At 41.9% G+C, this 27,745-nt stretch overlaps 1 protein-coding gene across 11 annotated transcripts in view; it reads right to left on the bottom strand.

Annotated features, from left to right (window-relative positions):
• The window catches only part of Cntrl (centriolin), a 68,947-nt gene extending 45,318 nt beyond the window's left edge, over nt 1–23,629 (bottom strand). For 6 of the 11 annotated variants that reach the window (XR_007977813.1, XM_052182293.1, XM_052182299.1 and 3 more), the window contains exons 1-11: nt 23,490–23,629; nt 21,151–21,397; nt 19,482–19,612; nt 18,566–18,696; nt 17,183–17,324; nt 15,284–15,470; nt 13,092–13,285; nt 9,924–10,043; nt 8,712–8,937; nt 6,423–6,532; nt 4,023–4,217 (exon numbers count right to left, since the gene is read on the bottom strand). Coding sequence is in view for 8 of the 11 variants with exons in the window: in XM_052182293.1 (XP_052038253.1) it covers nt 4,023–4,217; nt 6,423–6,532; nt 8,712–8,937; nt 9,924–10,043; nt 13,092–13,285; nt 15,284–15,470; nt 17,183–17,324; nt 18,566–18,696; nt 19,482–19,612; nt 21,151–21,367 (1,653 nt within the window). In the remaining 3 variants the exon portion in view is untranslated. Of the gene's footprint in view, nt 1–1,263; nt 1,369–1,474; nt 1,654–4,022; nt 4,218–6,422; nt 6,533–8,711; nt 8,938–9,923; nt 10,044–13,091; nt 13,286–15,283; nt 15,471–17,182; nt 17,325–18,565; nt 18,697–19,481; nt 19,613–21,150; nt 21,398–23,489 lie in introns of those variants that run through there. The other 5 variants (XM_052182295.1, XM_052182296.1, XM_052182298.1 and 2 more) reach the window with 5 other exon arrangements.
• Nucleotides 23,630–27,745: the final 4,116 nt, after the last annotated feature.

Below are 27,745 nucleotides of genomic sequence, written 5' to 3'. Positions count from 1 at the left end.
AGTATTTTCATATACATGGCTCCTGTTTAAACCCGAGGGTGATCTGAGATAAGATGAGGAAGCAGAGCGGAGCTGAGAGGGAGGGGAAGCCAGTTTTCAAGGGCACAATCTAGAAAGTTCAGTGGTTGATGCATAGCATTGAAATATGTGTCTTTTTAAAAAAAGATTTTCAGAACACTGGTTCTACTTAAAGACAGTATATTTACAGGGAACATCCAAAGGTAATTTCAACATACAAATAAGCATTATATTTGTGTAGAAGGACTAAGAGATTTTACTTATAGGTTTTTAAAATTTACAAAAATTTTAGGTTGGAATTTTTATAGAAAATAACTGAAGTCTTCTTAGTTTGAAAAAAAGCATCTAAATGTACTTTAAAAAGGTTTCTCAGGGAGGCTTGGGGAAAATGGAGACTTCTGATCAATAAACACATGGGACTCAAGTTTATTTTCTATCTTCTATTCAAACATTTTGTTTTTAGATATAAGTATCTGGGACTGGAGAGGGAACTCACAAACCATTTATCCCAGAATTCAGCAGGGCCCTGGGAGGCACCCCTTACAGTACCCACGCTCGGGGCGACAACAGTCCTCAGAGCCCACACACTCTTGCTCCTGCGCCCTGACAAGTCTGGCATTATGGAACCACTGCTAACTGAAAGGAATGCATCATCTCCCTCAAATGTGCAGGGGAGACACCGAAGCAATGATCTAGTCTAACCTTCCACTCCACAGATGTAAGCCTGACTCTTAGATCAATCAAATGTCCTGACTGGTTTCCTTGGCAACAGTTCATTTGGAGACACAATCATTCCCGAGAGAAATTTGCCTTCCTACTCATTCCACCCTTCCCCTCAAGGCTCCCAAGACTCCAACCTCATCCTAGAGGATCTGAAGAACAGAACAATAGCCGAGGGAGAAGTCACTAGAACAGTGCAGCCGAGCAACAAGTGCTAAGGTTTTCAAGCCTCAGACACATCAGCTTCTACAAGAAAGCGCTTAGCTCCAGAGGTCCCCCCCTCTCAAATGGGGAGCAAAGGAGTGGCCCGCCACCCTCAACGCCAGCTTTTATTTTACTAGTGGGAGATCTGACTAGATGTTCAAATCATCTTTCCCCACCCCCAAAATACCCATCTTAAATCTTTCCTATGACACTTTCTTACTATAAGTAAGAGTTTATATCCTAATACTACACCAAGCACTTTTGTGGCTCAAGAATGAACAATAATCCTACTGTACTCTTAATCAACAGCTTAAAATTCACCTTAAAAGTGCACTGCGACTTCTACTCTCAGGACAAGCATGTGGTTCAAAGACTGTCAATGCTATGCCTTAAACACGCGGTGCCTCAGCCGATCCTGCGGTTTTTCTGCAGCGGTGGAGCTCACAAAAGAGTTACTATAAAAACAGGAACTTACAGATCTGACTCCTCCTCCTTCCAAGCTCTTTCTTTATACACAGAGGAATGACCATACCTTAACTCCGAATCTTCCCTGTTACAAGTGAGCCGTGGAGAACAAGAACAGCGTGTGGAAAGCTTTCTAAGTTTGTCTTCAAATTCATGTGCCCGTCCCTCTCTGACAGCCACATCTTGGCAAGCCCAAGTAACTTCCCAGCGCGCCTCAAACCTTGGTCCTAGTCAAGCATGATTGACAGCGAGATAGTCCAGTCACCAGCAGTCTCTATGGACAGGCCCCGCCCCCACTTTAAATCAAAACACAGGAAGCTCCAGAGGGCCAATCAGGCCCAAAGGCAGAAAGATCGCTCTAATTCCCTCTAGGAAAGCAGGACAGATCTTCATTGTGTTTGCAGGTGGATAATTGTTCCTCTAGCTGGGAAAACTTGGTAGCTAAATCGGGATTCGATTTTTAAATGCTATTTTCCCTTCTGACACCTAATAAAATGCTTATATATTTTTAAAAAGTCTGATTAGGCTTGGTTCTAAGCTAAGATTTTATTTTTCATTTTTGGATTTTTAAAACCCTTTTGTAAGGAGAGGGTTGTTGTAATAACTTAAGCAAGGGCTCCATCCCTTCCTGAGAGCGCTGAGGGACAAGTAAATTCTTTTTCCTAAGTCACATTTCTACCCTCTGCAAGTGAAAAACTTGAGAATTGTGCAGTGGTGTCAGGACTGGAGCTTGGTTGGTGTGCCGGACTCCTCTCTGAGCAGATGAGACTCTAGCAACCCTCAAGGCCACACAGAGAAACCCTGTCTTGAGGGCACATCCATAAAAAAACAAACAAAAAAACAAAAACAAAAAAACAAAAACAAAATCCACGGAGGTGGTGGTACACCTTTAATGCCAGCACTGGAGAGGCAGAGGCAGAGGCAGAGGGAGATGGATCTGAGTTCCAGGACAGCCAAGGCTACACGAAGAAACCTTGTCTCAAAAAATCCAAACCAAAACAACAACAACAAAACAAAAACAAAACGTCTCTAGCCCTTTCCTCTATGTGATACTGCACAGAAATACAGTGAAAATTAAATTCCCTTTATATCTAGAACATCAGGGCCATTTGCTGAAGCAAACACAATTCAGGCTTTAATCTGACTCAGAACCATCAGGCTGCTCCATTCTTGCCTTCTGGGGAATATAGTTTTCTATTATCATGGCAATCCTTTCATAGATGGAAGATTTAATATATAATACAGTAAAACACTACTGACTGTCATACATTACAGTACTTAAAAAAATCTCTGATTTTTCATCTGGCAAAAACTCTTGAAAATGATCTGGGGAGATGGGCATTAGGTCTAAGAAGCTGAATGTGGAGGCCCAGACCTCGTAGAGGCAGGCACAGAACAAGACTGTATAACCCAGTGGGGGGTGGAAGAGCTGGGGGGGGGGGTGAAGCCAATCTCTCAAACTCTTTGGCTGGCCAAGCTAGCTGAATTAATTAGCTCCAGATTCTGTAAGTGAAGACACACAAGCGAAGACACCAATGGCCACTGCCCTCTGCCCTCCACATACACACAATGCTGTGTGCACACAGATGAACACTGCACACGCATGTACACACAGATGAAGTAATATTTTCAGTAGGAAGACCAAGGCTTAGGCTTATTTTTCAAAGCTATTTTATATGTATGACAATTAGTTTATCCTTGTCAAAATTACAAGGCCTCTCTTTATAGTATGTACATACTTCTGTACACACATACATATATACATACATACATATATACATACATACATATAAAACTGATAGTTTAAAGAGAAATCTGACAAGTACTTAAAGCATTTCTAGTGCACTGTCCTAATCACATTAGTTCTGATTCCTGTTAGTCCAGAGATCTTTATTTTTTTAATTTTAACTTTACAATTCTACCTGCAACAGTAAATTATGAAGGAAATAGTTTTTCCTTGTTTCAGAACAGTGGCTAAAATATATGTCATTAGAAAGATTTACTACGGCACTGACTGACAGAAAGAGACAAGAGTCTAACCCTAGCATTCAGCCATCTTGATTTCACAACACAGCATGGCAAACTCCAGAGAAATGTTTTTTAAGGACAAAATAAAAAAAAAAATATCAAACAACATTTGTGGATTATCTGCATGAAAACTTAAAGAGATACAGAAGTCCTGACCCTGCTTCAGTGTTTCCTGTCTTTTAGGAGAGAAATTTACCTTTGAAGAAAGTTTCTCTTGCTCTAGAATACAATAAAATTCACCACTGCCCTCAAACAGCATGCCATGTAGCCTTCATTTATTGTAAACAAATTCATTCAAGACTACGTGGTTTCATTTTGGACATAAATGTTTGATATGAATACACTCATATTATATTGGTATATTTCTATCTAATTATATGTATACAAATACAAATAATGAATGAATATATATATATACACATACATACATACATACATACATACATACATATCTTACTTAAATCTGTATAGCAAATGAAGACCTTCAGAAAGGATTCTGCCATTAAAAATGGTGAGGCATATGCTATCTATACCCAGATACACAGTAATAGTCTCGGTGGAACAAGCCAATTTCCTATCTTACTTACATGCTTTGGGTCTTTGGAATCCAGGCTATCCGTGGCTAGCTGCACATTGTTGATCTCTTCATGCTTTTCGGCAATTTCTTTTCTTTGCTTTTCCATCTGCATTTCTAGATCCAGAGCTTCCTGGCGTAATTTGTTTAGATGTTGTAGTCTACCACTCAACTGCTTGAGAAGAAGGTCTTTCTCTGCTTCTGAAATCTAATTCTCCCCAGCCCCCAGCACATAATTAACAAAGGAGGGCAACAACCATTTACGCAGCTAGTATCTACACCTTCAAAAAGACTGTTATAGAAGACTTTTAAAATAAGAGATGTGGGAATTATCTAGCATTGTGGTTTGAATGGAAATAGTTCCCACATGCTCATATATTTGAATATTTGGTCTCCAGTTGTCTAGGAAGAATTAAGAGGTTTGGCATTGTTGAAGGTGCTACAGGCTCTGAAGCTTCAAAAGCCCAAGTCATTCCCAGTTAGGTCTTCCTGCCTTGTGTTGTATCTCAAATGTGACTTCACAGCTACTACTCCAGTGTCACACCTGCTTGCTTGCCTGCCTGCCGCCATGTACCCTGCCACAGGTCATGGATTCTAACTCTTTAGAACTGTGAGCCCCCAAATTAGACACATTCTTTTATAAATTGCCTTGGTCAGGGGTGATTTGTCACAGCAACTGAACAGCAGCTAAGTCAGCTAGGTATTCTCTATGCAGTTTGTAGCTTTATGCTAATTCTAGGTGGAAACCCTACCCCTAAGAGCTTATGAACACTGGGAATGTGGTGACAAGTGCAGATCACAGCAGTAGAATGGCTGATTTGATGATTCGTGGATACGCATCAGCTACCACTCTAAATTGCATACCTTGTAATTCTGGGAACATTTAAGGTAGAAAGATTCCCCTACAACTTGTTATATTTATTTTTGAGACAGGGTCTTGCTATGCCTCCTTGGCTGGCCTAGAACTCACTATTTAGACCAGGCTGACTTCAGACTCACAGAATTCGACCTGCCTCTTACTCCTGTGTGCTGAGATTATCAGTGTGCTCTGTCACTGCTGCAAGTCTACATACAACAATAACATCACGGAAAATCCAGGTATCTTCCTCAGTGTCATACTGGGAGGTTATAGAACCATGTCTGTGTGACTTTAGATATTTTACTAACTGTTGTACTATAGTTTAAATATGAAGATAGTCTACCAGTGAGTTCTGAGGGCTGACACAGTAACATTATATTCAGCTGCTACTCCCTACAATTTTTAGTGTAGAGATTTATACAAATGTAGTAATGCTTTTCAAAAGTGTAGGACTGAGGATGGTGGTCCACATCTACAATCCCAGCACTTGGGAGGTGGATGCAGGAGGAGGAGTAAGTAGTTCAAGGTTATCCTCAGCTACATAGCAACTTCCAGGCTATCCTGGGCTACATGAGACACTGTGTCAAAAAAAATTCAAAATAATTGAACCTATGCAATTACAACATGGATTTTGAACTACTTAACTTCTCCATGAAATACTTTGGTAATTGCTGAAAGCAGTTTTTGTCCCCATCCCTGCCCCCAACTCATACACCACCACCTTGTGTTTGACAATGTTCACGCCGCAGCAGAGATGGTCTTTAGTTCTTAACCTAAGGCCCAGGTAAAGAAGAGTCAGGAAGCAATCCAGTGTAGGAGACCAAACACATCTTTTTGTGTTACTTTTTAAAGTGTATTGTTCTTCCTTCAATCGTGTGTGCATCTGCATGTGAATTTGTGCACGTGAAGGTGGATACCTGTGGAGGCAAGAAGTGCTGGTTCCCTCTGGAGCTGGAGTTACAGGCAGTCGTAAGCTGCCTAACAAGGGGTTAGAAACCCAGCTCTGGTCCTCTGGAAGGGCGGTGACTGCTCTTATCTACCAACTCATCTCCCAGCCCCTTCTGTGTCAATTTTAAGTAATACATTGTTTGCTTGGTTGATTGGTTGGGCTTTGTTTTGTTTTGGTTTTGGTTTTTTTGGTTTTTTTTTTTTTTGAGACAGGGTTGCTCAAGACAATGTTTCTGTGCGTAGCCCTAGCTGTCCTGGAGCTCGCTTTATAGACCAGGCTGGCTCAAACTCAGACACTTGCCTGCCTGTCATGTGCCACCATACCTGCATTTTTAAGTAATTTATTTCTACACATTTTATGAAATGTTAACAGGATATAATTATGAATGAAATACTGTAACCACATTCTACTCTACAATAATCCAACAACTAATTTCAAAATGATTTATATGGTTATATATCCCTGGCTGGTCTGGAACTCACAGAGATTCTCCTGCCTCTTCCTCCTGAGTTCTGGGCTTAAAGGTCTACACCAACACTACTGCAGTTTTACAAGTAGGAAGTAAGTCCATATTAACAATGATTTCTTTGGCATGATTCACATACCTTTTTTTGTTGTATAGCTTCTTCCAGTTGTTTAAATTCTTGAGTAGCCCGTAATACTTTCTGTTCTGCTGTTTCTATTTCATGGTGTAGTTCTGACAGTCGAATTTGTGCTGAAAATTTAAAAACAATTTTTACATATACACATGGAAAAATATTGACTTATACCACTTTCTTTCTTTACAATGAATTCCACCAAATTAAGATGTTCCGTTGCAGAACAAAGCTATGATGGCTTCCGTCTCTGTTTAGCTCTGTTCTATACAACTAATTGTGGTGGTTTGTATATGATTGGCCCAGGGAGTGGCCCTATTAGTAGGTATGGCCTTGTTGGAGTAGGTGTGTCACTGTGGGTGTGAACTTAAGACCCTCACCCTAGTCGCCCGGAAGTCAGTCTTCTACTAGCAGCCTTCAGATGAAGATGTAGAACTCTCAGCTCCTCCTGCACCATATCTGCCTGGATACTGCCATGTTTCTGCCTTGATGACAATGGACTGAGCCTCTGAGCCTGTAAGCCAGCCCCAATTAAATGTTGTCTTTTATAAAACTTGCATTGGTCATGGTGTCCGTTCACAGCAGTGAAACCCTAACTAAGACACTAATTAATCCTTTTTTGTATAATTCATAACATCAGAAGGACTTTAACTGAGCTCTCTTACCACTGTTTTAAGATAATAGGACTATATTATAAAGTAGGTACTTCACATGTTACTGAGTCATAATTCATTCCCCCAGGTTACTGACAATGATACCACTGCCACTGCCTTTGCTATAGGTTAATGCTTTATGATGGCATGCGATATTAACAAGGTCTCTATGTGGAGCTGGGAATGGTGCTGCACATCTTTAATCCTAGCAGGCAGAGGCACAGGCAGACAGGGGCAAAGGGGCAGAGGCAGTGGCAGAGGTAGGCAGATCTGGTGAGTTTGAGGCTAGCCTATTATGTCCAAGGACAGTCAGGGTCACAGAGAGATCCTGTTTCAGAAAAAACAACAACAAACAAAACAAAACAAGCACGCAGCTCCCCCCCCACCTCTCGAAAACAAGCAAACAAACCCAAATCTGAGACAAACATACTTGCTATAGGAGGCTAGAGCTGGACATGTAGAAGCTGTGCATATCCCAGCACGTAGAAAGAAAAGAAAAGCAAGGAAAGGAAATACAGAAAAGGGAAGTAACAGGAAGAAATCAAGACAAACGGAAACTCCGTCTGGAAAGGCCCTGGAATCAGCTAGTGTCCACCTCAGAGCTCACCTGTGTTTCCTGCTCTCACTCCACTGTCTCACCAGAGCCTCCCCGCCGGCCTCCACACATCCCGTTCTCACCAGAGCCTCCTACCACTGGCCTCTACACATCCCGTTCCCTCGCCAAAGCTTTCCATAAGATACTCGTCAAAAAGAAATCAGTCTTCACCTGTTAATCAAGGATGTGCTAATAACTTGCTCAGTGGGAGCCCTGAGTGGACCAAGGTACTAAAGAATACTAAAGTGCAGACTCTAGTCAGGAGTCCTTTCGCCTATATCCATACAGCCAGAGAGTAGATTCACAGTTAACACTGGCATAGTACCTTTAGTGTTCTTGGCTTAACTTCTTGGATTATGTGGTTTGCCAGGGGTGGTAAGGTCCCTTGAATTATATGGTGTAAGTCTCTCTCTCTCTCTCTCTCTCTCTCTCTCTCTCTCTCTCTCTCTCACACACTCACAGAGAGAGAGAGAGAGAGAGAGAGAGAGAGAGAGAGAGAGAGAGAGAGAGTGAGTAGATGGTAGGTGGGAGTGTACATGACTGAGGAAATAGAGACGCAGGACAGGCATGTGGAGGAGAGTCAGAGGCCAGCCTATTGGAAGGTTCTGATCCTTACATACAATAATAATGAGAATGGTTCTTCACTCCTTCAGTGAGTAGTTTCAGTGCATGCTGGCAGGATGAGATTTACGGGCTCTTACTAGACCAAGTCCCTGAACACACTGTGCCAATTACTGTCAGAAACCCAAATCTCAACCACACACAAGAGGAATCATTATAAAGCAGGCTCACTGCTCACTACTTAGGCTTTAGACTTTTCATGTAAAATAAGAACCATTAATGTTTAATTAAAAATTGTCGAACATCATCAACCTGCAGATTCAATTATTGTATGTAGTATATATGTAGTATGTATGTGTGCATGCGTTCGTTACCTTTGTAGAGCTGGCCACTGAAACAAGAGCCTTGGACATGCTAGGCAAATGTGCCACCGTGGAGCAGTAGCCCGCGTCTTTTCCTTTTTAAGAACTTAGGAGTAACTCTGGTTACCTGTACTTATTTTTTTTTCCGTGTCTTCCACCTGTACATCGGGTGGTGCTTGGGCTCTCGGGGGTGCACGATCCTGTCTGAACTGTCCTCCTTCCGGTACCATCTTCCTGATCTGAACTTCCTGGGCATTGCTGACAATGTAAGTCTCAGTGGCAAACATATTTCTCTTGTATCTGGATTTGCCAATGTAAGGGCTTTCATCTGGGGATTTGTCAATGTCAGCATACTACAAGCAAGCATATTAATAAGACTTATGGATTAAGAAGCAATTTCCGGTCAAATGGCATTATTCACCTTATTAGTGGCAAACTTATCACAGAATACTTATATTTATATTAATCTAACATGCCTAGAAGGTAAAAGATATGTTTCTCTTCTTTTTCATATAGTAAAAAGGAATTAGAACTAAAAACAGCCTCAAAAGGATTATTCCCTCTGCCAGCAAGTAGAGTTTAAATTAACTGCCTAGACTACCCAGAGCTATGGGATTGCTTAACATTGTTTCATCTTTAAATCAGAAACCTGGGTGTAGTACATTGTTTCCTGACTGATGTAAGATCTCAATCTAATGAATTTTAGTATTAAATGTTCAGAAACTAAACCATGCACGTACTGTTGGACTCACTTGGCCACTGGGCAGCTCCCTGTTTCTATGGTGCTGTTGCTAACAGTGGCTGACTCTAACCACTGTGAGAGCGCAGTGAACTAGCCACCACTCAAAGGTGCTGACGCCCTTCCACTGGAAGTTTGCGCCTCACTGCTCTGCACCTAGAGTAAGGGAACAGACGGCTTTTGACTATAGATGTGGCTGTAGGCAGTGATCTCCCTGAAGCTTTTATCTTTAGAACACTATTTTCATTCCACCAGCCGCATAACCCACTCGTACAACCCCAGTTCAGTTTACTTTGATGATATCCTACATCAAGAAACTGGAGTAGACTGGAGATGGCTCTGCAGGCACCTGCTGCCTCGACTGCCAGCCTGAGTTCAATCTCTGGGAACCACACAATGGAAGCAGAGAAGTTAGACATTCTGGAAAATGTCCAACCTCCACATGCATGCCCTCCCCTACACATATGAATACAAACATGCATTTAAAAAGGTAACTGAGGGATTAATGGTAATATCCCTTTGATGTTCCTGTCACCTGTCTTCTTCCTGCCTCCCCCAATCCTGGCTTTAATTTTGAATTACTGCAAAATACAAACTTACCTCTGATGGATAATAATTTAGTGGCTCAAACTTGGCATCAATTTTATAAAAAGCCAGTTCCTGCTCCAGTTCATACTGCTTCTGACATGCCCGTGTTAGTTCCACTGTTTTCTGTTTTAGCTATTGGCCAATATGAGATGGGGAAGTATCAGTGAGTTAGTGTAATCCTATAATGATATGGGCAGTTCTCACATAACTACATCAAAGAGCACAACACTGAGAATATTTTATCTCAATCCCATATTACAAAAAATAAAACATTATTATCATTTCAGAAGAGTTCATATAAGAGACCTTTGAAATGCTATCTCAGGATACCGTGAGCCATAAAGAACAATTTAGATTGCTTCATGTGAACATAAAAACAAGTGCCGGCCATCCTGCAGTGCTCTGCGCCCTGGCCCCAGTCTCTAACACAGATGTAGTAAACCCACTCTTTGCTTTTAATGATCGTTTCAGTTCATGGAGGGACATTTACAGAGGAGGAGAAGACTGGCTTTAGCTGATGAATCTTAGCTGTGAGTGTTCAATACAGGTGGGAGTGGGTGCAGGGATCTTACTAGGTTTGCCAGGAATTGTGTGGCCCAGACAGAGTGTGGGATCTTCCTGTCTAAGCCTCTTGAGCACCGGAAGTATAGACATGTGCCTCAGTGCTGGGCCGGAATAGCAGTACTCTTTGTAGCCAAGGTAAGAAATGTAAATGAGCTCCATCAGATGCAAATATGTGATATTAGTAACTTTTAGTACTCCAGTAGCTTTACTCTAATTACAGCTCTTTGGTACTCTTGGAGATTTGGGCACTAAGAGGAAGATGTAAGGATGAGCTAATCTAAAACCTGCATTTGCAAATGCAGAAGTTGTGTCTCAGATTGGTGAACTGCCTTGCCACAGGTGGCCTGCCTACCAAACAGATCCTTTGAGTACATTCAAAGGTCCACTAAGTGATTTTTAACTTTTTCTTTTCTTTTTTGACAATCTGTGAGTTGCTTGCAGACAGAAAAGCATGCAAAAATACTTCATCAAAATGCAAAAAGACACAAAGCATACACATGAACATTTTACAAGGCCAGGAAACCAAAATCGTGCATAAGTTAGCGTGCAGTCCGCTCCTGGGTACCCATCAAATGGAGTGACACTGAGCTGCTGTGGGGCCTGCCTGTGCCAGCTCAGCCAGGCTTCGCTAATCCACTGTGAGGCTATCAAAGCTGCTCAGAGAAGTTAAGTGACTTGCCCTGCTGGGCAGTGTTCAGCCTCAAGCAACCTGGGTTCAAGTCAGGCACTCTCTGCTGTCCCATGCTGCCATCGGTGTCCTGCTATCTAGCACACTGCCCACACTGATGGACTCAGTCAATGTTCAAGAGGACCAGAGCCTCAGAGATAGTTCACGTCCACAGCATCACTTATGTTTAGGTTTTTCCCCAAAACAAACTGACAACAGGGCCAAACAAAGGTAGACATGGCTGGAAGCACAGAACATGCCTGGACTCTTTCCTATAATAACCTTGCTTTCAAAGTACTTTTGAGTTTTTCATAGCTCTAGACTTACATGATAGTGAGTTTATCATCTTATTATTATAAGCCCTCAGCAAAAATCTGCAGGCACAAGTGTATAAATGAGAGCAAACAGGAGTCAAAGGAAGTAGACTAGCTGTGAACTGGCTATGAATAATCAAGAGATGACTGCAGCTAACATATTACAAATAGAAACAATAGTACTAATTTCCTCTCATATTCAAATTTACTCTCCTGTATACAAAGTCATTTATAACACATCACACAAACACAGACACATTCCCAAAGAGGCAAGCCAGTTTCAAAACTTAAAATGTAAACAAGCATATTAACATGAGTTACCATGCAACACCACATAGAACTGTGCAGTTCAGTCCTGGGGGAACTACCTTAGAGGAGAATAAAGGCTCAACAGAAAAGGACCTGCAAGAAACCAAGATGTGGGCTCAGAGAAGAAAGAAGCAGACAGACCTGTCACCTGGAGAACGCCGGAGAGAGAGAGCTAGGCTCTGATGCTACCAGCCTCTCTACTGATGACGTACCACTGAAGGAAATGCTTATCAGTACTGGTATCAAATCTGCCTCTAACACGTGGCTTCACTGAGCATAAACACCACTTGGCACTATTGAGCTTGCTTCACTCGGAGTTATTTTCACACTCAGAGCCTCAAGTCCTCACAGTTGTGAGGGTGGTGGGGCAAGTAAACATTCCCATTTAAAAAGCAAGAACAGGGAAAGGTCAAAAAACAAACAAATAAACAAACAAGCAAAAAACCCTAACATACAAAAAATGCAAGTTGGTTAGTATTTGCCAATGGTGAGGATAGGGGTTAACTATAGTTTAAATGGCCCTTAAAAGACTTAATTCAAATGAATTTTATTTAAAAAAAAAAACTAGTTTAATGCACAATTACTTAATAAAACTGCAAATCACTGAAGATGTTATCATCAGATATTCTGCAAGAGACAAAGGAAAATGTAAGCTCTCAAAATAAGACCTAGAATTTTTTTTTAAATATACAGTAGTACTTTGGAATAACCAAAAAAAGAGGGAAAAAATAATGAAATGGGTAATTTAAAAAAGAAAGATTAATGATCAACAAATACATATATAATATTCACTTCTCCAGCAATTACAAAAACATAAAAATAAAACTGTAACAAAATTCCATTTTCCCCCCATAAGCTCACAATAATAAACCCAGTTTAATAAGCTTTTTAAAGTGGACAGTGGCATTTATCAAAACTTATTTTATATATATGTGTGTGTGTGTGTGTGTGTGTGCGTGCATGCATGTACACACACTGGCACTTACTTTTACACATTACTGCTACCATTTCTATTGAAAAGAAGTCTCCGTGACACAGGGTGCCTTATGTTTAGACTTTGAGTAGCTGTGGCAGCTCTAAACTTCTGACAGTATACACTCCTATCCAAAGCAGTACGGCAGCTCCCCCGGAGCACAGCAGCATGCTTCTCTCGTGCCGTTCTTCACACATTATCCTTCGAGTGCACATCACAGTCAACTACAGGTCACAAAGCCCTTGTCCATGTTCCTGTTAACCCCATCTTCAGGACACAGTGCTTTTAAATGTAAGAGCAAAGATTTCTCCAGCTTAACAGAACACAGCCAAAACAATGGCTAACAGACTCACCAACTCCTTTTTTGTATTGAGGTCACTTTCTAGCTCCTCACAGCTCTGTTTTTGTAACATGGCTTCTTCTTTTAATGACTTGTTTAGTTTATCCTGATTTTTTATTTCCTCAAGAAACTTTGTTTGTTTGCTCTTGAGCTCTTCTGTTTCCACTGTCTTCTTCTCCAGGTCTTTTTCCAGTCTTTCTATCTCCTCTGTCAATAAAAACGAAGTAGCTAATTGATCATTATATTCTCATCTTGAAAAACAGCAAGTATGCTCTGAATAGTGGCAAAACAAGTCTAAAGAACTGTGAAACACAACCGACTTCAAAATCAGCTGTCACGGTGTTTTGGGAAAAGATGGTCACCTTGAATCTGAATCTGACCTATACTAAGTGTTAAGAAAGGTATGGCAATTGGAAGGGATTTTTACTATAATTATTATTTGTGTGTGTGTATGTGTTTGCAAGCGTGAGTACACACACACACACACACACACACACACAGAAGCCACAGTGTGTGCACAGAAGTCATAGGACCACTTTGTGAGCAGGCTCTCTTCTACCTGTTTGTAGGTTCCAGGACAGGATGTGACTGACCGGGCTTGCACAGAAGGCACCCTTCCTCCCTGAGCCATCTCACTGGGGAAACTGCCATTTTTGTAGGTCAAAAGTAGATTAACACCGAATTCAATTCCAGTTTCAAATTCAGATCAAACAGAGGCTGATTACTCAACACTCTAAAATGGTCACTTCATTTCTTTCTCCCCGAACTTCCCTCTCCCATCCTCCATTCAGTCTTTCTCAACAGAGAACTTCACATTTCATTAAGGGAAGGCACTGATTCTCCTACACAAAGACAACAAAAGTACTGACACATACATATTATTCTCATTCTCTCTCTCTCTCTCTCTCTCTCTCTCTCTCTCTCTCTCTCTCTCTCTCAAGAAAGTATCTCTCCTACCAAAAGATGATCAATGAGATCGAGCCCTTCCCCTTTCTCAAAATCTAATCTCTTTGGACCTCATTTTTATGAACTAAAGGAATAAAGGCATGATCTGTCTCTCCCTTCTGATCTCAGGAAAGCTATTTCATTACTAAAAACTTTGAGGTTCAATTGCCTTTCGTCTCTTCCCATTTCCTTGAAGCTATCAGTGAGTATTTAGTCTTAGATCTTTTCTTTAACGTTTAATACTTAAGAATTACAATTATTCAGTATTGGAAGACTGAAGCTGCTGTAGAAATTTCAAATCTCTGATCAAGTATCTCCTTCCCATTCCTTATCTACTATTAGTTCCCATCCCTTTCCAACTGCTCTGAGCAGGAAAACAAACCCAAAGCTTTTTTTTTTTTTTTTTTTTTTTTTTTTTTTTTTTGTGGGGGCAGGGTTTCTCTGTTATAGCCCTGGCCACCCTGGACTGGGCTGGCTTCGAACTCAGAGATCCACCTGCCACCAGCCTTCCAAGTGCTGGGATTAAACATGTGTACCACCACTGCCAGGCCCCAAGTAATTTTCTAAAGCCATGTCAGTGTTAATCTTACTCATATGTCAGCGGTGACCACTTGCTCTCTTGAAATCTTTTCTGGGCATCTGAAACTCTGCTTCCTGTGCTCTGAGCTTGCCCGCTTCTCATTTATTGTTTTCTTGGCTGGCTGCTCACCATTCTTCCTCTTCTCACACCTTACAGACAGATAGACAGACAGACAGACACACACACACACACACACAGACACACACACACACACACACACACAGAGGAGGTCACTTTTGAGGCAGGGAACTTTTGGTACACAGTACCAAAGTACAAAAGTACCAAAAGTACACTTGCTTGACTAACCAACTTATGGTGCCATTTCTATGGACATTTTAGTAGGATTATCAGGTTTATAATTTATCCTTTTTTAAAATGTTAGGTGTACCTTTTAAAATTAAATATTTGTTCCTTTATTTATTGGCTGTGAGTAGGAATGCAGCCCTGACATGGGGCAGATAATACAGATAAGAGGACAACTTGTAGGAGTTGGTTCTTTCCTTCCACCAAGTGGGTTCCAGAAATTGAACTCAGGTCCTCAGGTCTGGCAACAAATGCCTTTACCCTCTGAACCATTCCACCAGACCCTATCCTTCTACAGAACTTCCAAAGATAAGTTCCTTCCTCGTTCAAGTTTAGTGTTTTCTGTCTGTCTGCTTGTTTTCTAAGTATCATCTTACCTAAGCTGAATCTCTCGAAAGCCTCTTGTCTATCCTGAGTGGTTACTGGCTGCCCTTCCAAACTTTCCAGGGAACGGAGGTGGAAGATGATGAACTGGAGGTAATGAGGAAGGGCCACAACCGGATTCTCAATGAGGGTTAGAGAGGTCAAGTCTTGAAGTGGCTTCAACTTGCTTACATCCTGGAGCTGAAATGGTACCACAGCAGCATAGGAATGATTACACGAAGAAAGCAAGTAACAGGTCAACAGCATTGCTCTTGACATGTCAAGAAGTCTATCTATCAAACCCACTGCCCCTAACTAGCAGGCAAGCGCTGCGCTGTTAGGCAGCAGTATGCACTGTCAAGGCTCAGGCGCGACTTGCCGTAGCTCACAGCCTGTAAAGGAATAAAATGGGGACGCAATCTCAGTCTATGTTACCATGCCTTTATTTTGTATTAATCAAGTATGCATAAAATGAACTGCTATGAAGGATTTTTGGTAAATATTGAGATAATTGAGTTATAGCTGATGGTTAAAAAACATAAAAACATGTATAGATATTCACATTCTTTGAAAACTCTTGTTTATTCTAAGATCTTACGTAGGTTGGGAGACACTACTTTAAATAGCTGGTACAAATACATATTTCCCCTGAATAAATATATATTACCCTTAATGATATCAGTGCTGAACATATAGATGAGAAGATGATATATGATTACAAATCATCAATACTGAACAGCCTTCCTGTTACTTAGCAGACACACTGGTTATGACCTAAAATCAAGGACTCTGAGAAATACTTGGGGTTGACTATAGATCCAGAGCTACGTCTTCCCATCATCCTGTGAGTTTCAAGAGCTGTCCAGTGACATACCAAATGTACAAGGCTTACACTCCGAGGCTGTGAGTTTTGGCAGTAGAATGGAGAGTGTCCTTCACAGATCTTTTAAACAACAGAATAAGAAGGATTCTTGCCGAGCGTGGCAGACACGCCTGTGCACCAGCGTGTGAGGACGAAAACAAGAGAGCTACAAGTCTCAGTCATGCTTGGCTTACAGAGAGAGGCCTCACCACAACCTCAGTGTAAGTAGCAAGCAAGCAAGATAATAACTATAAAGTGAAAAAATGGTGTGTATTCTAATTTGTCTTCACACTTGAAGGAATGAAGAACACAGCCTTAGTTACTCATCATTCTAAAGTTTCTGAAGCAGTTTATCCCTCTTGGTTCATCTGAGCCTCTTAGAAAATATTTTCTCTATTTTAGACTCTCCAGGGTCACATTAGGGCAGTCTAGGCCTGTAGACGTCCCCTTTTTAATCTATGACAATTATCATTAAGTTCTATTATTTGTTCCAGTTGTAACAGCCAATGTATTAGGTGTGCAGGAGGCATTTAAAACATGAATGAAATTAAGACTTTATCTGAAAAATGGGAATCAAATTTACTATCTCAGAATAACTTCAAATAGATATCTATTACATCCTTACTACCTCTGAAGAATGGCACTAGACACCAGGGATACAAGGCAGTGCAAGGAATGAATGATGGACAGGAAAACCCTGAGAGATCAATTCTGGAATACCACTGAACCTAAGAACATGAGGGCAGTCTGTGTTTAATACACTAAAGGATCCTAGGTTCTATCTGAATATGGCATATGGCCAATGAAACAAGGACACTAAAAGAAATCTCACTCTTCAAATATTTTCCCAACAATAAAAAAATCTGAATAAAGAAGTTTTTAGGAGGATAGTGGGGACTAACTACAGGAGGAAGGGGCGGGAGAAGACAGACAGGGTACTGGGCATGAGAGGGCTCGTGCGCAACATAAAATATGTACATGGGCAAAACCTTTACGATCCAAATCATTTAAATGTTAGGAGAAATAAATCTAGCTATTTTGAACAACTTACCGATGATATCTTATTGCCTTTCAGATTGAGGACTCGCAAAGATTTCAATTTCTTTGCGAACCACACTGGAATGTGCTCGATTTCATTACCTGCTAGGTTTAGCTTTTGCAGGTTACACATGTTTTCTAGTCCTTCAATTTTACTGGAAACCAGAGAAGAAAAATCAAACTTAGTTAGTAAAACGATCAAGCCCTTGTGCTGTAGTTTACAGTGACTAGCCACAGCAGACGAGGCTACTTCTCATAACTGTAATTCATTAACTCTTCCTGAACAACAACCACATGGCCAATGTCAAATTTCGTCAAACTACCAATGCTCTGAGTATGCCTGGTAACCCTGCCCACTACTATATGCAGTATACTGTACTATACATAACGCAAGAGAGAAGAGGGTGCCCATGGCCAACACTGACCCCACTGTGTACCACGGTGCTACCCAGATGTCGACAATAACTGCATTGTCATCATCAAAGATGCACTGTGCCAGCAGCATGTACGATGCATTCTGAAATGATACTGATCATGAATACATGCGCTGCGGTGAAAATGATTAAACTACTGAAGCACTTGCCACTCACCCTCCAAGCCATCGCTGATGGCCTGTTTTTCACATGCCCTGCTGTCCATCCAGCTGTCAAGCTAACTCACTAGTTAATGTGCCACACTGAACAGATATCCCGAGCTTCTTTCTCTAGCTTCATTTTTACTAGGAAATTACTTTCATTAGATAACTAACTCTTGAACGCTTTAACATGAGGGCCTTGGTTTGCCAGGGTTTTTAACATTTCATCTCTGTCTTAGAGCTTCACCAGGCCCACGGCTGTTGTCTCTTCATTCATCAGAAGTCTGAGCTGGGAAATGGTGCAGAAAGGTTTTTAAGATTTGATTCTTGCTTCATTTCCCCCATTACAGTTTTCTATGTAGCTTTAGTCATCATTAGATTTTACTACATTGATTTCTCCCAGTAGTTGTATATTTGTATGTGTATCTGAATTAGAAGTGAGATGCACGTTTCTTATTTCTAGTAGCAATAGCAAAGAACAAAAAGATAAATATACAGGATCAAATTATTTGGAATATCTTCAGGATCAAATAGCACTTTCTTCACATAAGTATTACTTATGGAATAAGGCAAGGAATCACAGAAAACAACTAGGCAAAGTTACTGCTAAAAATAGAATTAAGTGGGTACCACAAAAATGTATCTGCTTTCACAATGCTAAGTAAAAAACTACTCTATACTTATGTGCTATTGAAACATAAAGACAGATGTGACATTCCAGAATCTAATAAACAAGAATCAAACTCCTGCTATTGCAAAGGAGTCTTTCAATAACCCAGATACTTTTAGTCTCTCTCTGACAACGAAGACCTTGTTACTCACCTGATTTTGTTATATGATAAGTTGAGTTCCCGTAATCGTAACAGCTTGTCCATTTTCTCTATCTTTGCTATAAGATTACAGCTGAGATTTAGTACTTCCAGTTTAACACACTTTTCCAAATTTTCGATGTACTAATTAGAAATAAATGGTAAATACTTTATATAACAGACTTCTTGATGCTTTTAGAGGTTGTTTTGATCAGCAATCTCTGACAGCTTTCCTGGCCAATCCCTGCTACAGTTTTCCTTGACTGCAGGCAGCAAGGCTCTGCTGACATTGCCCGACCCCAGCAACTCCTAGAGTAAGAAGCTCAGACTAGTCACCATCGTTCCTGACTTCAACCTTCCCATGCCCTTCCTCTTCCCTCCACCTTCCTACAGAGCAGCTTCACTCTTTTTCCCCCATTAATTTATTTACACCCCGATTGCAGCCCCCCTTCTCCCATTCCCTCTCACATAACCTCTCCCCTCAACCCTCCTCCCCTTCTCCTCTGATAAGAGGGAGGACCCCTGGGTATCAACCCATCCTGGCACATCACGTCACTGCAGGACTAGGCACATCCTCTCCCACTGAGGCCAGACAAGGCAGCCCAGTTAGGGGAACAGGATCCACTGGCAGGCAGCAGAGTTAGGGACAGCCCCTACTCCAGTTGTTGGGGACACACATGAAGACCAAGCTGTACTCTGTAAAAACTATGATTGTTGCGGAGGACCTGAGGTCAATTCCTAGCACTCAAGCTGGGTAGTTCACAAACATCCAGAGCCCCAGCTCCAGGGGACCCAACACGTCTGGCCTCCAAAAACATCTGTGCTCATGTGCGTGCTAAAGGGAAAAAAATCCTAAAGAAAATTCTGGCAGGCTTAAGACATAAGAAAGTGAAATCAATGTTCATGTCTAGAAGTTGCTTGAAACCTACCCTAAATTTCTTGCCGCCATCTTTAGAAAGTGAAAGATTCAGAGACTTCACCAAGGCCAAATTTTCCTGTTTAGTTAGTTTTTTGATGAGGGTCTCTGTAATATACCGGACTCCTACATATGAATCAGCTCCTGAAATCCAGAAACAGTTCATTATCAGTTAGAAGGTTTGAATATCACCAAATATAAGTCATTTTTAAACTATACATAAGGCAATTTTAAATCATGCAGGTGTACAGATGTCACCTGGCTAGCTGTTATCACCATAGCTTAATATGTCACTTTATGCCATTTCATTACCATAACGAACACACTTAGTTTACCACTTTGGGCTTAGCAATAAATGTTCTACATTTAAATATGTAATTTGTATAAACCTTTGAAGAAAAATTATTAATGTTCATATTTATGAAAAATGATTTGATCATGAGAGATGGCTCAATGGTTAAGGGCACTGGCTGCTCTCGCAGAAGACCCAGTACCTACACAGCAGCTCACAAACATCTGTCACTCCAGTGTTAAGAAGACCCGTCTCTGGTCTCCAAGAACACCAGGCACACAAGTACTACATACATATACACGCAGGCAAAGCAGCCACATACATAAATATTTTAAATCATTTGCTCAATATCCTGCAACTACTATGGTACAAATTCCAAAATTTCAACTCAAGCAGATACATTTAAAATTGGTATTTTGTTTTATTTGGGCGGGGAGGTGCGTGTGTGTGTGCAATGTGTGCAGATGCACTTGTAAAACAGTATGGAGATCAGAACTTAAGTTTTGAGAGTTAGTTCTTGCCTTCCACCATGGGTCCTGGAGATCAAACTTCTATTTGCACTTTCAACCATATGCATCACTGAAGTTTGTTTCAAAGCTTCATTTTATTACTTGTCGCTTTATGAAATAAAAAGTATCAACATTTTATGGAAATGGCTATCAGCTTGGTAGACAACAGACAATCCTTTATGGCCTTTGCAGAAAGTGCTGTCATATTGCATTTTATAAAGACAAAATAGTCTCTTGACAAAACCAACATTCTAGAATAACGATCAGTTCAGAAACAAGCAGGGACCAGTAGGCAGTGAAGTGGCACAGTAGAGTCTAAACTCTATGCTGAAAGCGTTTTGACATAAAACCGCCAGGTACTCAGGTCAGCAGAGGCTGATGAGGTTTCACAGCCTAGCAGAGAAGAAAGCATTCCTGAAGGCAAACTAGAATGGCAGCAAGTCTTTTTGAAGAACAGACCTTTAAAAATGCTGGTGGGACCTGTGCGTGTCCTGTGAGTGGAAGTCACAGTTAGGCAGCCTGGAGAGCCCACGCATGGCTAGCACGCTTAGATCAAACTTTTACCTGGAAAGTACTACACTCTCGGGTGAGGAGAAATGTCCAACCCCAACTAAGGTGGAAAACTGCTAGTAAGAGCTTAAATGAACTCTCTCCATGAAATCCAACTTCCTCTCCTAGAAACTCTCCACCCCTAATCCCTTCACAGACACCTTTACCGTCATCCAAATGCATTAGTCCCTTCTCCATTCTTCTACAATTTCTACCAATTAAAACAGCAATTCAAGTTGGTTCAGGAGAGAAGTTATATCTAGATTCTACACTTAAGCTCAGTATTTCCCATCTCTACTTACATGTGAGACCAGACACATTTTTAGCAGTACCTTTATGTTGCTGGGACTCCAAAGGCATGGTGTTTTCATCTGCAAGCTCATCCTGCGCAGGCCACTGTTCACCAGGATGTAAAGGCAGAGTCTCAGACCCAATTAAAGGTGAAAGTGACCTAGATCGCATGCTGGCCCTGAGAGATGATGGCCCAGGAAAATGAGATGACAGCGGCATCTTTGCTTTGGAGAGCTTTTGTTCAGAACCTTTCTTCATTTCAAGTTTAAAACCGGGTGGCCATCAAACCTGTAAGAGTTTTTGAGGTATTTAAAAGGCTAAGTCTCCACAGCTACCGAGAGTGTCCTATTCTCTTTAGAGCTTTAAGATCATACATATGCTGTGAATGCAAAGGCTATGGAGATCAATGGGCCCACACTTGGAAAAGCTGATGGAGCAGCACTCTCTTAACCTCTGATCACCCTCCACTAGGAAGAAACCTGGAAGGCCTGTCACTGACACACGCTCAGCTCAGTGTCACTAGTTACTTCTTTTCTCAGTTTATCAGCTCAAACTTTTCACAGGTCCTTTCCATATAGAGTCACATACAGGAATATTTGACAACCAACACTTGTAAGCACTCTGTCCTCCCAGAAACTGGTCTGGGACACCATGCTCTGCTGACATTCTCCTGTCCTTCTGGCTACTCCACGGCCTCCTTTGCTGGCTCCTGTTCCTCTACATCCCCTAAGTGTCAGTGCTCCCCAAGTTTGCTTTCTGTTCCCCTTAAACATCACCTTGGACAATCTAATGCACACCCTCAGCTCCCAAATAGACAGCTAATTTAAAAAAATGTTTAGTGAGATAGTATATTAAGAAGTTTTCATCCCAATGACAAGTTGTTATCAGAAGAAAATATTGTAACAGAATGTTGCATACAATCTTTACACAAGTTCAGTTTGGCCTGCACACCAGAAGAGAGCATCAGCTCCCATTACAGATAGCTCTGAGCTACCATACAGTTGCTGGGAGTTGAATTCAGGACCTCTGGAAGAGCAGCCATTGCTCTAAACCTCCAAGCCATCTCTCCAGCTCCAGAGCTTGCCAAATTTAAATCCTTAAGATGCTATATAAGAACAGAATTACCCATCTCATCTACAAGCAATAATTAGCAATCAAGACCTCAAATCCTAGCGCTACCTAGCCTAAATAAAAACCTTCATTTTTCATTTACTATGTGACTTAGGACAAATTATTCACTCTGAGGTCACTTGCTCAGTTTTTAAGTGTGAATCCAACTTCCACAGTTTCATTGAACTCTACACGACTTTATTCTTATGTAATACTTAGAACCATATCTGACATATGCTAAGCACTCAAAAGTGATTAGTTTCTTACATATGAAGAAACATGATCAAGTGTGCTGATTGGTTTTTTGATCAACCGGAAACAAACCTAGACATATCTGTGAAGAGGGGATTTTAATTGAGAAAATGCATCCATAAGACAGCCTGTAGTCAAGTCAGTAGGGCATTTTCTTGATTAGCGATTGATGAGGGAGGGCCCAGATCACTGGGGAATGTGCCACCCCTGGACTTGTCCTGGGTGGTATGCAAAGCAGGCAGAGCAAGCCATGAGGAGTAAGCCAGTAAGCAGTGTATCTCCACTGTTGCTTCTACAATTCTTCTACAATTGAGCTCCTGTCTAGATTTTTCTTCAGCAACCAGGGACATGTGCGCCAAATTAACCCTTTCCTCCCAGAGTTGCTTTCTGTCATAATGTCTTACCACAGCGACAGAAACCTTAACTAAGACATCTAGGAAGTGGTTAAGATGCTCAGTGCACCAGTAAGATGGCTCGGTGGGTAAAGGCATTTTCTGTGCTAATTTGATGTTCTAAGTTCTGTATCTGTAACCCATTTAAAGTGGAGACAACCGACTCCACAAAGTTGTCCTTCGACCTCCATATGCGCACCACGGTATGTCCCCCACCATCACCCGCATATGCTTTAAAACAAAAACAAAAACAGGAACATGCCCAGCGTCACAGAACTGAGGTTAAACAGTAGAACCCTCAGGACCGCCAGCCCATCTCCATCGCAGCTCTTCCACAGACAGTGGCACACCCCGGCACGCTTCCTCTTTGCGGGAACCGCATCCTTCAAAGCGCCGCACCCCAACTTTGCGACTCAGCAGCGCCAAGTGCTGGGGCGTGCACGCCTCTCCTGCCCTGACCTCCCCTCCCCTGCACGCCGGCCTCCTCCTTCCCGTCCAATCCCCTTTCCAAGTACACTCCCCCGCCCCGAACGCGTCCGGAGCCGGCCCACCTCACGCTGGGCCGGGGCCTTCCGGCCTTTGCCGCCCGCCTTCCCGGCTCCGTCCAGACGCCCAAGGACACTCACCGCCTCAGCACGGGAGGGAACAGCCTAGCGGGAGAGGCGATGCGGAGACGCTGGGATACGTCCCCTCAGGCGGCCGGCAGCACAGCAGCCATTTTGTTGTGTTGTGCCGGTTGCCGAGAGGTCCCGCTTGCTGTGGGCGGGGCTTGTTCTCACCACGCCTCCCACTCGGACTAGTGGGCGGGGCAGGGCGCTTCCCGCCACCCTTGCCGCTTCTGCGCGCGCTTAACTTCGGGCGCGAGGCTTCCGGGTGTGAAGCTGGCGGGCTGTGGTTTCTCACTGAGGCAATGGGGAAGGCTTACGTTCCTCTCCGTAAGGCAACAACCGGAGGAACCAGTATGGAGCTGTTAACAGCATTCGGTTTCCGAAGGCAGGCCTTGAGCTCTCCCATGTCTCGATGCACATTAATCTTTATGCGACTATTTTGGAGGCAAATTGTCTTACTTGGGAACCAATCGAGCCGGACTTGGCTGCACCTCAGGACTGCTTGGGCTCCAGCTACCATTCACTTGAGCTATATGAACCTAAGATTCACAGTCCAAGAGTGCCCCTTATGTTAGTACTAACGAACTAAAGCAAGCATTTCTAGAGACTTGAGCGGATCATGCCCCAAAGTACTGCCTTCTATTTCCTGTTTGTCTGCACTCTGTGCTTGCGGAGACCAGAAGAGGGCATCAGATCCCATATAACTGCAGTTACAGACCTTTGTGAGCTGGGTACAGGGAATCGAACCTGGGTCCTCTGGAAGAGTAGCCGTATGGTCTTTAGCACTGAGCCACCCCTCCAGCCTCTCCATCATCTTCCTGAGCTACCTTATTCTCCAGTCAGACATCAACATTTCTTTACCGCAAACTTCCTGGCTCGTTTTTCTAACACGTTTACACATTTCCTCTCTGCCTCAGTTTCTTCTCTCGTGTAACAGATAATCATCCGCATTTCCGGCAGTTAACCTTAATGATCTGAAAGAACTTAGAACAATAGCTGATTAGTTAGTACTCTGTATGCTCTACTTGTTTATCATTAAGCAAGACTTCTTAGAGGTCACCTTTCATCTTAACTCTGAAAGAAGAATTTAACCAAGGGGCAGGTGTTTGCTTGGCAAAGAGAACCGCTTGTACAAACCCCAGGAAGGATTGGGAAAGTCGGCAATGAGCTGGATATTAAGTAATTCAGAGCGATTTGAAGAAAACATAAGTAATACACAAATGTAGATCAGTATGAATTATGCGAAGGTCTGGAATGGAGTCGATAAATATAGAAAGGAACCCTTTAAGCAGCATCAAGCCTGTTTATCTAAGCTGAGGTAATTTGACCTAAGGGGAACTTCCGATATTTTCCAACAGGAGGCACTGTTGAATCTGATGTGAACTATGCTCTCTCCCTGCAACTTTGCAGCACAATTCTTTGCTGTTGAAAAGCAAACTCTATGCAAAGATCCATTTAACCTTGAAAGGACGTTGTATCTATTTTCAGTCAAAGTTCAGATGTCATGTATTAGTTCAGGATATGTACATTGGTGAGATTCTGTTATTTGTTTGGTACTTGTCTTTCAACCAGAGTATTGGATTAATTGCACAAAGTCATGACTGTTTTCCTTAATCCGTAATGGTATTCAGATGATTTCTGTTGTCAAATTACACTGTGCCAGAGTTAATTCATCAGTCAGGAGAGTAGTCATCAAAAAGAGCACACAAGGTCCAGGGGTCTCTCTCAGAACTCTCATTTTTCTCTGCTTTTATATTGCCCCTTTTCCTCCTTCGTACAGATGTGGTAACTAACATTCTATGGGTCTAACATGGTGAAAACCTTGGTTGCATCTCCAGCCTCAAAGACTTTAGAAGAGAGACCTTTGGCTTTGGCTCGTTACCACGAATATTAACAGTCCATCTTAGCACACTGAAAGAATAAATATGCAAAAGAGTGAGGGCAGATCACATCCCACGCTAATTTATTCCCTGGTATGAAGTTGTCATTTTTCTGGATTACATTTAAGTTACAATATAGATATTAGTGGGAAGATGGGAAGGCCGTCTGGCTGTGACTTGTCTCCAGGGTTGGAAGATGAGCCAGGGCATAGTGACTTAGTTCTCTCTCTTTTGTCTAAACCCTAGTAAAGCAATTGAGGTTGCTCTTACTCAATTCTCTTTCTCAATCCACACTAATCACTGTGATCATCAATCACCTTTAAAAGAGAATCAGAGGGATGTGTCAGGCAGAGATGGCTGGCTTCCACCTTTGCCATTACTGTGACTTCCTAGTGTGACTTTAGAAATTGACTAAGTCATGGCTATATTTTGAAATAAAACTTGCTCTGTTGTTTGGAAATCTCATACATTCATGTAGGGTATTTTTTATCTGTCTGTCTATCCTATTGTTTTTTTTTTTTTTTTTGAGACAAGGTTTCTTTGTGTAGCCTTAGCTAGCTATGTAGACAAGGCTGGCCTCAGACTCACAGAGATGCACCTGTCTCTGCCTCCTGGGTGCTGGGATTAAAGGCATGCACCACCACCACCCAGCTATGGAGTATGTTTTGATCAAACACAACCCCCTCATTTCCTGCCCAGTTCACCATCACACTTTTCCTTCCCAAATTTATGTCTTGTTTTTTTTTCTGTAAACCCACTGAGTTTATTTAGTGTTGTCAGTCTGTGTGTGGGCATAGGTTTGTCTATGGAGCATGGGTAGCCTCTTGGGGGCCTCATCCCTGAGGAAAACTGAGTCTTCTAATGTCCATCAGTTGCCAATACCCCCTCAGCTAGACTTTGTGATTTCCCATCCATGCTGGGATTTTGTCTGACTCACTCTTTTATGCTTTTCACCCCCAAGTCTCACAGAGTAAGGTATAATTTACAAAAAAAATTTCTATGAGGAATATAAATCCCCTCTTAGACACCCGAGAGTATAGATATGAGAAAATGATCTGATTCTAAACAAAAATATCAGATCACCTGCTGCCATTCACAAAATATCAAACTTCACAGCCTGCTTTTCCTATCTTCCTTCAGTGAACAGGGTTTTTGTTGTTGTTCCCGTTTTCTTGTTCTGTATTCATTTTGTCAATATGTGAATATATAATAATCTTAACATGTAAGCGTTCTGTGGCTATGCTTTGTGAATGAATTTAGATACCTTATCGGCTCTCAAAGAGATGATATCATAGTGAAAAATGCAGAAGAATAATGCATGGAGACAGGGGAGTTGAATTGCAGGCTTCCCTTTTGAGACAGTGTGAACGCAGGAATGCATTTGGCTTCAGAATGTGAAAGACTTATAATGTCCAGCATGTCATAAAAAAAAAAAAACACCAAACAAACAGACACAAAAGCCCCATCTCCACCTGCGTTATCACTAGGCTTTTTGCTATGCTGACGTTTGTAATATTTGTAGTCTGCCTCTAAAGAAGGCTGGGGCCAGGCTTAAATGTTCAGATCCAGCTCGAACTACTCCTGCACATCTGGAACACCTCTGTCTCTGAACTGTACCCCCTAAAGCCAGATTCATTTCCTAAGGTCAAAGTGATTCTCTCATGTGAGCAAAAGGGTGTAAGAGAACACTGAAGACCAGAGCAGACAAGTGCTACTTGCTTATGCCCAGCTCCATGCACTCTAACCCTGTGTCTAACTTCAAAGGTCTTATAAGTCGACTATATGAATTGTTATAAAAAGAAAGTGCCCCCCCCCCCCCCGCTGCTTCTATTTTCAGAAGAATGCTAGCTAGTTAATATAGAGAAAATGACCAAATTAGGAATCCATCATTTTTTCCCTCTCAGTATAGTATTTTTGATTCCAAGAAAGACCTTCAGCAAACAGTAAAAGCTTTTCATGATGTTGGCTTGGTGGCATACACCTGGAGCCCAATTCAAGAGGCCGATGTCAAAGAATCTTACGTCGATGAACAGGCTGGCCCACACAATTATACCAACCCTCAAAGCAACAAGACACAGTGAGTAAATTTTAAAAAGTGCATGAAATATTGTTGATGAAATCACATCTACTTGGCCTCAAAATACTACTCTATTGTAGATGATCCATGACTTGTAGCAAGAGAAAGACTTTACAGTGGTCCCTGAGGAAGGAGAACCAAGTCCTTCTTATCTGCTTTTCTTGGTGACATATTCTTCCTGACCCTGCCCCCTGTGTAATGGTATGTAAAGCAATACCTCAAGTTCAGTATGTCTACAGTCATTTCAGCTAGTCCTTGAATGCCTGGAAAACTCAATTCCACAGACGTATATGAAGCACGAGCTGTAACCCTGCTCT

Source organism: Apodemus sylvaticus, chromosome 5 (assembly GCF_947179515.1).
Source record: "Apodemus sylvaticus chromosome 5, mApoSyl1.1, whole genome shotgun sequence".
Taxonomy (NCBI): Eukaryota; Metazoa; Chordata; class Mammalia; order Rodentia; family Muridae; genus Apodemus; species Apodemus sylvaticus.
This window is presented reverse-complemented; position numbering and strand designations above follow the sequence as displayed.